The sequence below is a fragment of the Tamandua tetradactyla genome, chromosome 1 (genome assembly GCF_023851605.1).
Source record: "Tamandua tetradactyla isolate mTamTet1 chromosome 1, mTamTet1.pri, whole genome shotgun sequence".
Lineage (NCBI taxonomy): Eukaryota > Metazoa > Chordata > Mammalia > Pilosa > Myrmecophagidae > Tamandua > Tamandua tetradactyla.
The window spans coordinates 234040111-234057896 of record NC_135327.1 but is presented as its reverse complement, the minus strand read 5'-3'; the positions used below and the strand labels follow the sequence as shown (position 1 = coordinate 234057896).

Genomic DNA, 17786 nt, shown 5'->3' with positions numbered 1-17786 from the left:
CTCTAATAAAAAACAAACCTGAGTCCAAGTTTTAGATTAAAAGAGGGAGATATAAAAAAATAAAGAGATTGGGGAAAAAAACTGTAAAAAGCATTTTGGGATCATTTGGAGAGTTAATTATTACTTAGATGGTAGACTGTGTTTGATTCTTATGTTTTTCTCACATCTTTGGTATTTTAAAATTTAGGAATTGCAATTGGAAAATCATAAACACTCAAATTCAATGCTAGATAAACTAGTTAAATTTCAAACTAAACCCATTATTTCAAGGATACAAACGGACATAGGCCAATAGCTTAAAGTTCTAAAAATGAGGTAAGAATGAAGGAGGAGGGTGGTGAAGAAAAAAACTCAGTAATAGAAGTTAAATAAATTTATAAAAATTCAATTCACGATAAAACTAAAGTTGACATGTCAAAGACATTTTTTTCTGGGAAAGAATTTAGAAATTTGGTCAATCTACCACTACTCTATCACATGCAAGAACTCAGATGTTTGTCCATCTTGATATAAACATACCAGTCCCACAATCTGGAAAAAGAAGCCTGAGTATTTTCAATTTCAGCCATGAAACTAACTGTGGGTAACATTTGTGAAAGTTTATAAGTGATATTTTTGGTACTACATAAATACAAATTATTCTAAAAATTCAATGTACATATATTTAAATGCCGTTGATTTATAAATAATACTTTTAAATCATTAAAATTAATAAAAATCAGAACTACTGCTATTTGATGAACATAAATCTGGCTTCTTCATCTTATTTGTAACATGTAGTTACTAGTACATATAGTTTTGTCCAAAGTAATTTAATTTTCAGGAAGAAAGGCAATGCCTACCCTTTATTCTTATTGTATGAGTCTAATAAGTAAAACTTTCATTCCTACAAAAATGTAATTACAAGCATATAGAATATATAAAACCAGTTACTGTAACCTAAAACTTGAAAATAAATCTCTGATTAGATGATCAATTCAGCTTTCCATTGGTATCTGCAATGATGCTCAATTTTTTATTTGTAGTCCTACAAATTTCAATGTTTGGTAATTTCAGGGAAATTATTCCTTCACAATTATTTTTGTGCTTTAAATTTTGCTGGCCATGTTTTCTAAATTATTAATTTGCTTAACACATATCCTTCCTTGCTATAAAAAAGGTTATATTCAATATAATTTCTGATAGTTGATATTTTACTCTGAGTTATAAGATTTCTACATTTCTAAGCACACACTATTAGAAAACATATATTTTTAATCACTTTATAGATTTGTTTCCTTTGGTACAAAGAATGAAATTTGCTAACACTGAGTTTCCATTTTAAGCTCGGGACTGTTTGCCCAGTGCATTGGCCATCACTGCCCTCTGCAGGAGCCATAGGTAGGAGGTGATGTCAGCCCCGTGCCCCACCTGCAAGGTCCAACCCCTCCCGAGCTCACCTCACATGAAGTGCTGGCAGTGAGCACAGCGCTTTGAGCAGGAGTGGCCATGCTCCACACTAGCAAAGCAGTTACACTCACTTTCTGAGGCTCCAAGATGCAGTCATTAAGAACGATCTCTCAGTAGCCCCCTAACACTGAGTCCAACCTACTGCCAAGTTTCATCACTTCACCTCAGGAGCAGATGCTCCAGTTCAGGTACGAGTATCCATCTCTAACTCCACTACTGGACCCCACAGTCTTCTTCACTTACCTGGAGTACTGCCAACTCCTCAGTTTACCCATTCCATTTGGCAAGCCTTTAAGCCATCTGTTTGCCACAATTAGCCAAAATAATCTCTGCAAAATTGCAAATTTAGCCCTATTTCTTCTTTCCTGTCTCTCTACATGAACATTTTAAAGTCCAGGGGCTGTCAGCACTCAGGAGGAGCCACTCTAGGCCCAGCCCTTCCTGGCAGCTTGCTCTTACCAGGGCCCTGCCTGACAGTGGTGGGCTTGCTCTAGCTACTGCCTCTGCAGGGCATGCTCCTTTTCCTCCCTCGCCATCTGAATCTTACTGATGCCTTCGTCCTCACTGTGAGTATCAACTCTTCAAGAAAACACTCACAATTTCTCAAAGTAGGGTAAATTCTTACAGCATGAAAGACCTGGGCTTTGTCAGCATTTAAAACAGTTGCTAGTTCATTTCTGTTCGTGTGGTAATTCGATCGGTGCCTCCACATAAGAATGTGCACCTCTGCTAGAGCCTGAGCCACATCTCTGTTAGCACACTACAACAGCACAATGCCAGGCACATGCCACTATCTGATTACTACTGTGTACGTAAACAAAGCCAGCTGCAACCACCAGCACCTCCAGTACATAAAGCTCATGGATCTCATGGCTTTCAAAGGCGTTTTACTGCCTTGAAAACTATGAACTAAAAATATGCTTTTTAATCTAACTGTGACCAAAGCAAAGCATTTGGCACATGAAATATATAAAAAGGCAAACATATATAGCAATTTGATAAAAAAAAATATATCAACACAAACTGCTGGGGAGAAAAAAAGCATTGTTTGTTTCATGCCATGGAAGACACTAAAATGAACAGACTTACAAAAAAGAAAACAAACCAAATAATAAAGACAAAACTAGAGTCCAAATTACTCAAATATAGAAATCTTAAAGGCAGAATGACCAAATAAAAGTTCTTGTCGTAATTTCAGTAACAAGCAAAATTTCAACTAGTTTCTATACAACAAACACAGGGAGGACTGTCAGAAGACAGCAGAGTAGGAAGCCCCAAGCCCATCAGTCCCTCCACCAGAATACGCATTGAACTTGGACTGAGAACAACCTGAATCAGCTATTTTGAAACAACGGAGTCTAGTAGAATACTGTATAGCATCTAGGAAAGAGTTGGAGGAAAAAGTTGGCTCAATTCAGCAGGAAGATATAACAATTATAAACATATATGCACTTCACAACAGAAATCCAAAATAAAAAACTGCCAGAACTGAGGGGAGAAACAGAGTTCTACAATAACAGTTGGAGACTTCAAGGCATCACTTTCAATAACTGAAAGAACACTTTAACAGAAGATCAATAAGGAAACAGAGGACTTGAACAGCAGCATTAACTAATTAGGCCTAATGGACATATATAAAACACTCTACCTAAAAAAGCAGAATGTACATTCTTCTCAAGTAAACATGAAACATTTTCCAGGATACACCATGTTAGGCCACAAATTAAATCTTAATAAATTTAAAAACATTGAAATCATACAAAGTATCTTCTCAGACCACAATGGAATAAAGTTAGAAATAAATAACAGAAGGAAAACTGGAAATTTTACAAATATGTGGAAATTAAACAACACACCATTAAGCAACCAATGGGTTAAGGAAGAAATCTCAAGGGAAATTAGTAAATATCTTGAGTGAAATTAAAATGAAAACACAGAAAACCAAAGCTTACAGGATGCAGCAAAGGCAGTACTCATCGGGAAATATATAGCTCTAAATGCCTACATGAAAATGAATAAAGATCACAAATCAATCACCTAACTTCACACCTAGAGAAACTGGAACAAGAGGAGCAAACCCAAAGTTAGTAGAAGGAAGGAAACAGTAAAGATTAGAGCAGAGATAAATGAAATAAGAGAAATACAACAGAGAAAATCAATAAAGCCAAGTTGTTTCTTGCAAAGATCAATAAAACTTTTAGCCAGAGAGAGTCAGGATACAAATAACTAAAATCAGGAATGAAATTACCACTTAAGTCATCTTCCAGCTTTATATTACTTTCTTTCCAAAGGAAAATATTCCCTCCTTACCTGAATTTCTTTTTAAAGTTATCTTTTTAAAAAATTTTATTGATAAAACGTATAAGCACATACGTTCTTAACATATAAACATTCTATACAATAGAATGTATAGAATCAATAGCTCACAATATCATCACATAGTTGTATATTCATCACCATGACTGTTTCTTAGAACATTTACATCACTGGAGAAAAATAAATGAAAAGAAAAAAGAAAAAACTCATACATACCATACCCCCTTACCCCACCCTCTTATTGACCACTAGTATTTCCATCTACCCAATACAGATTTTTTTAGTTTTAACATTTATTCCCCCTATTATTTATTTATTTTTAATTCATATGTTTTACTCATCTGTCCATACCACAGATAAAAGGAGCATCAGATACAAGGTTTTCACAATCACACAGTCACATTACGAAAGTTATATCATTATACAATCACCTTCAAGAAACATGGCTACTAGAACACAGCTCTACAGTTTCAGGCACTTCCCTCTAGCCTAATACACCTTAAACTAAAAAAGGGGATATCTATATAATGCATAAGAATAACCTCCAGGTAACCTTTAGACTCTGTTTGGAATCTCTCAGCCACTGACACTTTATTTTGTCTCATTTCTCTCTTTCCCCTTTCGGTCAAGAAGGTTTTCTCAATCCCACGGTGCTGAGTACCAGCTCACTCTAGGATTTCTGGCCCACGTTGCCAGGGAGGTTTACACCCCTGGGAGTCAGGTCCCACGTAGAGAGGGGAAGGGCGGTGAGTTTGCTTGCCCTGTTGGCTAAGAGAGAGACAGGCCACATCTGAGCAACAAAAGAGGTTCCCTGGGGGTGACTCTTAGGCCTAATTTTAAGTAGGCTTAGTATATCCTTTGCCGGTTAAGTATGAACAACCCCCAAAATTGAGGGCTCAGCCTATTGATTTGGTTGTCCCTACTGCTTGCGAGAATATCAGTAATTCTCCAAATGGGGAAGTCGAATTTTGCCCCCTTCTCACCGTTCCCCTAAGGGGACTTTGCAAATTCTTTTTTATTCACTGTTAAATCACTCTGGGACTTATTGGGGCATCACTCTGGACAAACCTACAAAATCTCGTGCCCTATTCAAGGTTCCATGTACTTATGCTGATCTGTCCATATAAGTTATATTAGGAAATGCAAAAATATTAATTTTGTACTGAATAAACATTTTCGCTTTAATTTCACATATAAGTTAAAGTTTTAAAATATGAATTACCATCTATTTTCAACACCCTGCAATACTGACATTCCTCTGTTCTTCCTCATACAAAAACACTTTTTAATTTGTACATTTAGTCACTATCATGTACACTCTATGCATTCCTAGATTATACCATCTCAGTCTTTATTGTCTGTCTTTCCTTCTGGTTTCATTTGTGTCCTCAGCCCTCCTCCCTCTATCATTCTCACATTCAGCTTCATTCAGTATACTAATGTTATTGTGCTACAATTAGGTAGTATTGTGCTATCCATTTTTGAATTTTTACAATCAGTCCTGTTGCACAATCTGTATACCTTCAGCTCCAATTATTCAATATCTACCCTATTTCTGTCTCCTGATGGCTTCTGTTCTTAACTGAAATTCTCCCAGTTCATTCATTAACGTTCGTTCATATCAGTGAGACCATACAAATCAGTCTTTGTCCTTTTGTTTCTGGCTAACCTCACTCAGCATAATGTCCTCCATAAGGTCCATCCATGCTGTTACATGCTTCATGACTTTATTCTGTTTCTTATAGCTGTGTAATATTCCATTGTACGTATATTCCACAGCTTGTTCAGCCACTCATCAGTTGACGGACATTTTGGGTGTTTCCATCTCTTGGCAATTGTAAATAATGCTGCTATAAACATGGGTGTGCAAATGTCCATTTGTGTCCTTGCCCTCACGTCCTCTGAATAGATACCTAGCAAGGGTACTGCCAGATCATATGGCAGTTCTATACTTAGCTTCCTGAGGAACTGCCAAACTGCCTTCCACAGCAGTCGTACCATTTGACATTCCCACCAACAGTGGATAAGTGTGCCTCTTTCTCCACATCGTCTCCACTTATTTCTGTTTTACTGATAATGGCCATTCTGATGGGTATGAAGTGATATCTCACTGTGGTTTTGATTTGCATTTTCCTAACAGCCAAGGAAGCTGAGCATCTTTTCATGTACATTTTAGCCATTTGTATTTCCTCTTTTGAGAAGTGTCTGTTCATGTCTTGCCCATTTTGTAATTGGGTTGTCTTTTTGTTGTTGGGTTGAACAATCTGTTTATATATTATGGACACTAGATGCTTATCTGATATATTGTTTCCAAATATTGTCTTCCTTTGTGTAGGTTGTCTTTTTACTTTCTTGACAAAGTTCTTTGATGCACAAAAGTGTTTAATTTTGAGCAGTTCCCATTTTTCTATTTCTTTCTTCAATGATCGTGCTTTGGGTGTAACATGTAGGAAACTGCCTCCTATAAGTTTAATAAGGTATTTCCCTATATTTTCTTCTAAAAGATACTCTTTCACTCTTTTGCATGTAGATAACCAGTCCATTTATTGAAGAGACTGTTCTGTCCCAAATGAGTTGGCTTGACGGCCTTATCAAATATAAATTGTCCATAGATGAGAGGGTCTATATCTGAACACTCTATTTTATTCCATTGGTCAGTATTATCTATTTTTATGCCAGTACCACGCTGTTTTACCACTGTGGCTTCATAATACGGCCTTAAAGTCAGGTAGTGTGAGACCTCCGACTTCATTTTCTTTCTCAAGATATTTTTAGCTATTTGGGGCATTCTGTCCTTCCAGGGTGGCTACTGGTTTTTCTATTTCTGAAAACTAAGTTTTTGGGATTTTAACTGGTATTGCATTGATTCTATAAATCAATTTAGGTAGAACTGACATATTAACTATATCTAGTCTTCCAATCCATGAACACAGTAAATCCTTCCATTTATTTAGGTCTTCTGTGATTTCTTTTAGCAATTTCTTATAGTTTTTTTGTATCCTTAGTTAAATTTATTCCTAAATATTTTATTCTTTTGGTTGCAGTTGTAAATGGGATTTTTTTTCTTGATTTCCCCCTCAGATTGCTCATTACTACCATATAGAAACACTACAGATTTTTGAGTGTTGATCTTGTATTCTGCCACTTTGCTGTACTCATTTATTAGCTCTAGTAGGTTTGCTGTGGATTTTTCAGTTTTCGACATATAGTATTGTTTCATCTGCAAACAGTGAGCATTTCATTTCTTCCTTTCCCTTTGATGCTGTGCATGTCTTTTTCTTGTCTAACTGCTCTGGCTAGAACTTACAGCACAATGTTGAATAACAGTGGTGATAGTGGATATCTTCGTCTTGTTCCTGATCTTAGGGGGAAAGTTTGCAGTTTTTCCCCATTGAGGATCATGTTAGCTGTGGGTTTTTCATATATTCCCTTTTATCATGTTGAGGAAGTTCCCTTCTATTCCTATCCTTTGAAGTGTTTTCAACAAGAAAAGATGCTGAATTTTGTCAAATGCCTTTTCTGCATCAATTGAGATGATCGTGTGGTTTTTCTGCTTTGATTTGTTAATATGGTGTATTACATTAATTGATATTCTTATGTTGAGCCATCCTTGCATACCTGGGATGAATCCTACTTGGTCATGGTGTACAATTCTCTTAATGTGCTGCTGGATTCAATTTTTTTTTCTCTCTTCTATTGTGCCTTTCATTCCTATAAGTTCTGTGATTTGTTTTTTCAGACTTCCGATTTCTTCTTTTTGTTCATCCCTTGGCTTCTTTATATCCTCTGTCAATTCACTGATTTGACTTTTGATGAGATTTTCCATGTCTGTTTGAACATCCTGAATTAGCTGGTTCAACTCCTGTATCTCATTTGAATTGTTGATTTGTTCCTTTGAATGGACCATATCTTCAATTTTCCTAGTATGATTCGTTATTTTTTGCTGGTGTCTAAACATTTAATTTCCTTAATAAGTTTATTCTGGAGATTGTTTTTACTTTTTTGTCTAGGATTTTCTTGCTGGATGACTTTGTTGTCTATCTGTTCTTCAACATTCAGTTCAATTCTAGACATCTAGCATAGGTTTTGTTTAAAAGATGAGAATTTTTCAGTTCTTGTTTCTTGTCCTGCCTGTATGGTGCGTTTTTTTTTTCTTAGGAGGATCTACTTAGGTATTACAGATCTGGCCATATTTTCCCAGACCAGATTGACCTCCTCTCAGGAGGAAAAATTCATCTGCATCAGTTTTCCCTGAGGGTGAGACCCAGCAAGTTGACAGACTTTCCTATGAAGCTTCAAAATTCTGTGTTTTTTATGTCCTGCCCATAAGTGGCACTTGTTGGCCTGTGGGCCCCACCAGCATAAAGCAATGCAATACCTTTATCTTCAACAGACTCTCAGGACTAGGAGTGTGTCGAGACAGAGGAGAGGTTGCAGGCTGACTTTAATCACTTCAGTTTTCCAGACCCTGGCGGCTGAATTTCTTGAGGGAGGGATTCCATCTGAGCTGGGCCCCACCCCTTTCCTGGGGAAGGCACAGCCTCCAAGGAATTACCTCCTTTCACCTGACCAACCTCTTTGTCTCTCAGACAAGCTTAATTTCACGTGTGCCTGGGGCAGCTGGAGTCTGAGAAGCCTTGCGGTTGTATCCAAAGAAAGTCAAGCCGTAGAAACACAGCCAGAAAAAAAAAAATCCTTTTCAGAGCAGGTCCCTGTTCCTCAGATTTGCCAATCAAGAGCTTAAGTTGGTATGTTGCTCTGTGTATCTCCAGATCCTATGTGCCCCCTCCTTCCCTTCAGGGCCCAGACTCTTTCAAGTATTTTGTGCTGTCCGATCCAAAAAACCTCTATTTTTTCCCCCCATCAGCCCTACCCCCTCTGTGCCGGGGCAAAAATGAGTAACTTTAGCTTTTATTTGAGGTTCAGCTGACTGGGGGCCTATTTTTAGTAGTTAGATTTTGTTAATTAATTCCACAACTGGAGCTTGGTTGTACTCAGCCCCTGCTGCTAGTAAATTCTCTTTTTTTTCCCCTTTGGGAACCAGCCTGTGGAAGAAGCCTCCATGGCTTGGGGGACTCACAGCTCTGGTGGGGGGGCTCACAGCTGTCCAGCTTGTCCAGACTGGTGTATGCTGTGTGACTGGTCACTGATGTGGCCCCAGCGGTTATTCTGTACTGTTCCTGGCTATTTACTAGCTGCTCTGGAGGACTAACTAAATTCCACACCTCACTAAGCCGCCATCTTGAACCCTCCTAAAGATATTATCTTAAAACAATTTACTGCCAATTGTTCTAAAAACCATTAAAAAGAAAATACCTACATTTTTAAGAAGACTAAAAATGAGTCAAGAAAAAAACATTTTTAGAAGATACAAATGTCACTGGAATTGTGTGAAAAATCAGTGTAAAACCTTTCTTTAATCAACTGATGAATCCCTTACACTAAGTGCCAGCCACCATATAGAACCTGAGACTACAAAGTTAAGTATCAAAAAAAAAAAATCAGGAATGATTTCTAAATGTTGAGTTAGTTAATTTTTTTAATTAATTAAAAAAAATTAAAAAAAAATCAGTTAATATAAAATGCAAGGGTTCTAAAACAGAAACAAGGTGCTTGATGTACATGACTTTTAACACTTGTAATTGTTAAGGGACCTAACATCTTTCTAGGAACGTGTGGTCACCTCATCATGTATGTGTTTCACACTATGACTACCATCAACCTCAAGAACATAAATCCATGAAGACACACTGAGAAATCCTGTCTGACTTATGTATACACATTGAGTTCACGTTTCATCAGGCTGGTGCCTGGCGTGCCAGGGTTTCTGAGTTTCTTTATAAGGAGCTCGCATCTGTAACTCAACAGTCCCTGCCCATGGCTGGGTCTGTGGACAGGAAGACGAATGAGATAGTGCCCACCCGTGACCTGTGGAAGCTGTGTGGGAAGTGGAATTGATACATGTGATAAATGCACTCTGGGAACAATGACACTCCCAGGACAGGCTGGTGAAGAGCGTATTTTTCATAGGAAGGCAGGTATAACTCACTGCCATGACTCTGTCCATACACCTAATTTATTCAGAGGCTTGAAGAAAAAAGTCTGGCAATTTACATGGCTCAATTGGCACTATTCTTGCATTCACTCCTGTGAAATATCTCCTGTTGTTTTGGATAAATCACTTCTGAAACATTTATCATACAATTTAAGATTTAAAATATTTTCATTTTATTATCTTCTACATATTTAAATAATATAGTTTCATATACTTTATTAATTTTCTTAACACTAAAAAGTAAAGCTTTGGGCAGGCAACGGTAGCTCAGTGGCAGAGTTCTTGCTTGCCATGCCAGAGACCTGGGTTCGATTCATGGAGCCTGCCCATGTCAAAAAAAAGTAGAGCTTGAAATGTTAAAAATAATAAATTGAAACCATTTTTCTTTTTTGGAAATTTATAACACATGAAATAAATTACTCAAACCATGAAATCCTCACTTAGGAATTAGAAGTTGCTTAGTTTCTATGGTTAAAACTTGGCTTTTAACTCAAGATGTTAGGAAATGACAAGGGTGGTTGGGCTGGTTTGAAAGGAAGTATGCCCCCTAAGAAAAGCCATGTTTTAATATAAATCCCATGTCATAAAGGTAGAATAATCTCTATTCAATACTGTATGTTTGAAACTGTAATGAGATCATCTCCCTGAATGATGTGATTCAGTCAAGAATGGTTGTTAAACTGGATTAGGGGACGACATGTCTTGATTGGTTTATTGGAGTCCTATAAAAGAGAAAATATTTTGGAGAATGGGAGATTCAGAGAAAGCAGAGAATGCTGCAGCACTACGAAGCATAGTCCACAAGCCAGCGACCTTTGGAGATGAAGTAGGGAAATGCCTCCCGGGGAGCTTCATAAAACAGGAAGCCAGGAGAAGCTAGCAGATGATGCCACGGTTGCCATATGCCCTTCCAGATGAGAGAGGAACCCTGAGCCTGTTTGCCATGTGCCTTCTCATCTGAGAGAGAAACCCTGAACTGCATCGGCCTTCTTGAACCAAGGTATCTTTTCCTGGATGTCTTTGATTGGACATTTGTATAGACTTGCTTTAATTGGGACATTTTCTCGGCCTTAGAACTGTAAACTAGCAACTTATTAAATTCCCCTTTTAAAAAGCCATTCCTGGTATATTGCATTCCGGTATATTGTATATAGTTTCTGGTATATTGCATTCCGGCAGCTAGCAAACTAGAACAGTGGTATTCAAACTAATGTTAACTCCAAAGCTACTAATCTCTCCACCGTAGGAAAAAATATTAAATGTAAGGGTTGGACTTAAGAAGTAGCTTTGCTATAAGAATTTTAAAATAAACAAATTCAAATGCAGTACATCTATTCCATTATTTTCACCATATATATATTAAAACTATTGAAAATATTCTGCCTTAAAAGAGACATTAGGGTGGGCATCAGTGACTTGTTGGCAGAGTTCTCATCTGCCATGCCAGAGACCGGGTCTGATTCCTGGTGCCTGCCCATGTAAAAAATAAAAGATAAATAAATAAAGAGACATTAACTTCCCTATCATTGAAATTATTGATAGATGTAAAAAATTTGCACAAGAGACGTGTAATTAAAATGTTATATCATGTAAATTTTATACTTTCTTGTAAAAAGCAATCTAAAACTATTTAAAGCAATTATTTTCACCATAATACAAGTCATTTAAAAAAAATGTAAAAACCAAATAACCAAAGTCAGAAAAGGCAAAGAAACAATTATAAAAGTGTAACACATTGTACTGAAATGATTCCAAAGTTACAGCAGTATAATTATGTCCTTTAACAGTAATTTTTAAGAATTTTGATTTGTTAGAGGGAACAAACTAAAGTTTGCACAAAGATCAAACTAAATTGGACTTATAATTAATTGTTCTCCTGAAGTTATACTAAATAAATAAATAAATATAAAAGTCCTGCTCTAAGCATACCTTGGCAAAAAATACGGTGAGGTGAGTTTCACTGCCAACAATCCAAATAGGGAATTTTGGAGATTTCAAGTAAGAACCAACCTAGAACAAATGAAGCAAAACAACACACATGAAAAAGCACATATGTAACCACAAACATTTGAATCATAACTAAAGTGTTCAACACATCCAATGGAAGAATATATTGTGGGCAAGCATGATCACTTATATATTTCATTTTCTCTCTTTCTCCTCCAGTGCTTGACCCACAGAGGTCATTCTGCTGAATGTAAAAGCAAATCATTCCCAGGTTTTGTAGAATTCCTAGCTAGGATGACCATTTCAAGAATTTCAACTTGGTACCTCAAACCCTGAAAATATAAACTTGATGATAATTACTTTCTGAGGAAAATAATTATATATTTAAACAAACGAGTGAATTTATAGGTAAGGTAAAGAACTTAAAGCAATATAATTTCTCTTAAGAAAAATATATAATCCAAAACATTCAAAGAGTACAAAAGGATACTGTCATCTAGAATTTATGGTAGGGGTAAATTCAAGGTACCACAATATGAAGAGTCTTTTTTAAAATAGGGAAACAAGCATATTTGTAAACTGAAATTCAATCAGGTTCTTATCAATTTCGCATCTTATTGGTACAGAAACTTTAACTTCAAAAACAACTAACCTTACCAATCAAATTTGCTCAATATTCTTTTCTTATACAGACTGCTTATTACTGGGAAATTTCAAGTTGTTACTTGCAGCAGAGCCAATTATTCTTTCGCAATCAAACAGCAATAAAAATGTACATCCATAAAACTGAATACTATGCAACAATAAAAATAAGTAAGTATTGACACATGCTATAAAATGAATGAAACTTGAAAACATCATGATAAGTGAAAGAAGCCACACACAAAACGGCACACATATTGTATGATTCCATTTATATGGAATATCCAGAATGGGCAAACCCATGGAGAAAAGGAGTAGATTAGTGGTTGCAAGGAGTTGAGAGATGGGAGAAGTGACTGCTAAGGGTTCAAAGTTTCTTTTAGGGGTTCTGGAATTAGGGGTAACTGTTGCATAACTTTATCAATATACTAAAACCCCAGAATTGTATACTTTAAAAGGGTGATTTTTATGGTACATGAAATATATATCAAATTTAAAAAGTAATGCACAATCAAAAGTAACAAAGGGCAATTCAAATTAAAGCAAAAAGAATGGGGAAGTGTTCAGATTTACAAATTACTCAAACACAATTATTTCCTTAATCCCCTTTCTCTGAGCAACTAGTTAAAAAGTAAAAGTATGCTGGCTCTGAGGCGGACATCTGCTGGGCATGCAGATGAAAGCCCCAGGTGCTGCTAGGCCACTACTGCAATATGTAAGCAGGAGAAGACACAGCAGTTATTGGATTCACACTAGGATCTAGTGTGAAGAATGACAATCTTCTTTTCTACCTAACAATTGAAGAAAAGCAAAGACACATATTTAGAAATTTTACAACTCTGGTGACACTGTCCATTCATTCATGCATTCGACAAATATTTATTGAGCACCTATTATATGCCCAGCAAAACAATATCCCTGCCTTCAAAGGTTAAAAGAGATAAATAAGTAAACAAAAATGACAATTATAGGAGAAAGTGTTGACCTGCGCAGCTGGGTCAACATCTGCCCCCTTCCCATGAAGGCATAATGCCAACCCACTGCCATAGTTCTGCCCATGTGCACAAAGGGCCCCAGGCCCTAGATCAGCACATACCAGGGTTACACCCTTCAGACCTGTGCACACACACAGAGACATCCTCCCTGACTGTTGGGCACCCACATAAACAAGCACCAGGGTAACATCCCCAATCGGCGCCTATGCATCACCACACTGTTGTGTCCTGTCACGTGCCCTGCAACCTGCTGCACATCCATCCCACAACACAAGTCCTTAGACTACTGAAGGAAATCAACTCCCAAAGTAAATCAATCAAGATATTTATGTGCGACAAAACAACACAAGATCACTAAGCATATCACAATACAGACAGATATAGTCCAGCCTAATGACCAAATTAAAACACCAGAGGAGATACAGACGTTGGAACAATTAATCAAAGATGTTCACATAACTCTACTTAATAAAATAAGTGGGATGGCGAATGACATAAAGGAGATAAAGAAGACAGTAGAAGAGCATAAAGAGGAATTTAAAAGAATAAAAAGAAAAACAGCAGATATCAGAGATTAACTACTCTGTTGACCACATAAAAAACATACTAGAGGCACACAACAGCAGATTTGAAGAGAAAGAAGAAAGAATAAGCAATAGAGGACAGGATAACTGATTTCGAACACTGAAAACAGCAAATGGCAAAACACAAGGAAAAAATTCAATTGGAGCTTAGGGAAATGATAGACAAAACAAAGCATACAAATATAAGAATCGCTGGTGTCCCAGAAGGAGAAGAGAAGAATCAAGGGCTAGGAAGAGTAGTTGAGGATATAATAGGGAAAACTTCCCAACCCTTATAAAAGACATAAAAATAGAAGTCAAAGAAGCCCAACAAACTCCAAACAAATCCAAATAGGCCTTCCTCAAGACACATACTAATCAGTCTTTCAAACGTTGAAGAGAAGCAGAAAAATTCTGAAAGCGGCAAGAGAAAAACAATCTACTACATATAAGGGAAACCATGTAAGACTGAGTTCAGACTACTCAACTGGCACCACAGAGGCAAGAATGCAGTGGTACGATATATTCAAGATCCTAAAAGAGAAAGACTTCCAGCCAAGAATTCTGTACACAGCCAAAGTGTCCTTCAAAACTGAGGGAGAGATTAAAATTTCCACAGACAAACAGATCCTGAAATAATTTGTCAACAAGAGACTGACAAAGAAAAAAAGAGAGAGGATGCAAATAAACAAAATCAGAAATGAGAAGGGGTATGTTATTACAAACCCTGAAGAAATAAAAGGAATCATAAGAGGATTCTATGCACAACTATATGCCAAAAAACTAGACAACTTAAATGAAGTGGACAAATTCCTGGAAACACACAAAAAGGCTACACTGACTCTGGAAGAAACTGAAGATCTCAACACACCAATCACAAGTAAAGAGATTTAATCAGTCATCAAAAACCTTCCTACAAAAAAAACCCAGGGCCAAATGGCTTCACAGGGGAATTTTATCACACATTCCAAAAAAAAAATAACAACAATCCTGCTCAAACTTCCCCAAAAAATTGAGGAAAAAGGAACTCTACCTAATTCATTTTATGAAGCTAATGTCATTTTAATACCAAGACTGGATAAAGATGTTGTAAGAAAGGAAAACTACAGGCCAATCTTCCTCATGAACATAGAGGCAAAAATTCTCAACAAAATATTAGCAAATCGAATCCAACAACATATTAAAAGAACTACATACCATGACCAAGTGGGGTTTATACCCAGAATGCAAGGATGGTTCAACAGAAGAAAATTAATTAATGTCATAAAGCACATTAACAAATCAAAAGTGAAAAATCACATGATTCTCTCAATTGATGCTGAAAGAGCATTCTACAAAATTCATCATCCTTTTCTGATAAAAACACTCCAAAAGATAGGAATCAAAGTTAACTGCCTCAATATGATAAACGGAAGATATGAAAACCCATAGCCAGCATCATACTCAATGGAGAGAGACTGAAAGCCTTCCCCCTAAGATCAGGAATGAGACAAGGAAGCATACTGTCAGCATTATTATTCAACATTGTGCTAGAAGTTCTAGCTAGAGCAGTCAGGCAAGACAAAGAAATATAAGGCACCCAAATTGGAAAAGAAGAAGAAAAACTTTCATTATTTGCAGATGACATGATACTACACTTGGAAGACCCTGAGAAATCTACAACAAAGTTACTTGAGCTAATAAACAAATTCAGCAAGGTGGTGGGATATAAAATTAATGTGCAAAAATCAGTAACATTTCTATACACAAGCAATGACCTAACTGCAGAGTCAGTTAAAGAAAAAATTCCATTCAAAATAGGAACTAAAAGAATCAATTACTTAGGAATGAACTTAATTAGGAACATAAAGGACTTGAACACAGAAAACTGCATAACATTGCTAAAAGAAATCAAAGATCTAGATAGGTGGAAAGACATTCCCTGCTCATGGATAGGAAAGCTTAACATAGTTAAAATGTCAATTCCACCCAAATTAATCTACAGATTGAATGCAGTGCCAATCAAAATTTCAACAACCTAGTTTTGAAGACTTGGAAAAGCTAGTTACCAAATTCATTTGGATGGGAAACAGACCCCAAATAGCTAAAAGCATCCTAAAAAAGAAAAACAAAGTGGGAGGATTAACTCTCTGACTTTAAAAACTATTATAAAGCCACAGTGGTCAAAGCATCATGGTACTGGAACAAAGACAGAAGCATTGACCAACGGAATCAAATTGAGAGTGCAGAAACAGACCACCAAAACAGCGCCAAAATTGTGAGAGCATCATTTTGTATGTATAGCTCAGAAAAAGAAATATAAGACAACCGAGATTATCTTACAACAAATGAAATAAGAGCTGTGAAACCCAATCAGGTTCATACCAATCAACTTCATACTCTTATCAGGACAGAAACCTTAACCTAAAAATAAACTTTATGGATCAGATTTGCTGAATTTTCTTTTCACATACAGAAGGTATCTATAAGCAAGTCTAGAAGTCAAACATTTGAAAGTCATGTCAAGGAGGAAGAAAAAGTAAAAGATAATGAAGTAACAGAAGATGAGGAAAATCAGGAGAGCACAGCATCACTCAAGTGAAGGCGCATGCTTGGGAAGGAGGTGTAGCACACTGTGGTGCATGGCACGAGAAAGGGAGAGAGTGACAACATCCCCTGGATGTGGTGACATGAGGTTACTGGTGATGCCGATAACAGCACTTTGGTGGAGCAGTGGCTATGGAAGTCAGTGTGGAGTGCACCAAAAGCTGAATGGGATACCAGCAAGTGCAGACAGATTGCACAGGCAAGCAGTTCGAGAAACAGGCTCTGCAGCAGAGCAGCAAACACAATGTGCAACGCTGTGATGACAGATCCAGTAACAAATTCAAAGCTTCTGTTTAATGTTACAACTCTATCACTTATTTAACTTTTATATAATGTAGAGATTTTAATAGTGGCATGTGATATCTTTAAGGATTAAGTAATAGTTTTACAGATATTTTTCATTATGTTGTAATGTCCCCAAAATCAGGACTTCATCTAATCTTCACAAAACCTGAAATAAAAGAAGTCATACCATTATTGGATATTGCGGTATAATATTTATAAGTACTTTAATAAGAGTGAAGAGAATAGAAAAAAAAAAAGAGTGAAGAGAATAATGAATTAAATGGAAAAAAAATGTTTGCCCCAAATAAATTTAACTCCAATATATGTACAAGCAGCATCCAGCAAATTAATATCCTATGAACACTACACCTAAACTTTGCTCAGCAAATAGTACACAAAATTTTACTTAATTTGAAGAAAAAAAGAGGTAATTCTTTACTGATGAGCACATATTACTGACATAAGCAGCTGTGTGAAAAAAACCTACCCCACTAGCTACCCAATGTGTCATGCTGGTACAGATTGTATTAGAAAACAGGCGTGAAGTGAGTAGCATCTGTTGAAAAACAGTTCATGGGTCAACTGGGCCCTTTTTGTGCGACATTCTGGGAAACAGGTAAAATGAGTTTCATGTACTCAATAGTTCAGATCAATATAAACTAACTTTTGAATGTAATCCACCTTCATATGACAGCCTGCATTTAGGGTCAAGGCTAACAATATTCATAACCTATGTATGAAACTAAAAGGAAAACAATTGTTCCTCATTCTTTTGTTAGCCATTAATCAGTGATGTAAGAAAATATTCTAGAAGTCCAATGCGTATTAGGTATCACTGAGCATCTCAACAAATGTATGGGGACATAAGCGAATATATACTTCTGAAAATATATGACAACTAGTAGGTTGTAAGTTACACATGCTCCTAAAAGTTTTTGAAAAATTAAG

The 17786-nt window shown here is 36.5% G+C and overlaps 1 protein-coding gene across 5 annotated transcripts in view; it reads right to left on the bottom strand.

Annotated features, from left to right (window-relative positions):
• Positions 1 to 17786, bottom strand: part of MINDY3 (MINDY lysine 48 deubiquitinase 3) — a 110893-nt gene that overhangs the window by 35600 nt on the left and 57507 nt on the right. For all 5 annotated transcript variants that reach the window (XR_013173037.1, XM_077155042.1, XM_077155056.1 and 2 more), the window contains one exon: positions 11750 to 11830. Coding sequence is in view for 4 of the 5 variants with exons in the window: in XM_077155042.1 (XP_077011157.1) it covers positions 11750 to 11830 (81 nt within the window). In the remaining variant the exon portion in view is untranslated. The remainder of the gene's footprint in view (positions 1 to 11749; positions 11831 to 17786) is intronic.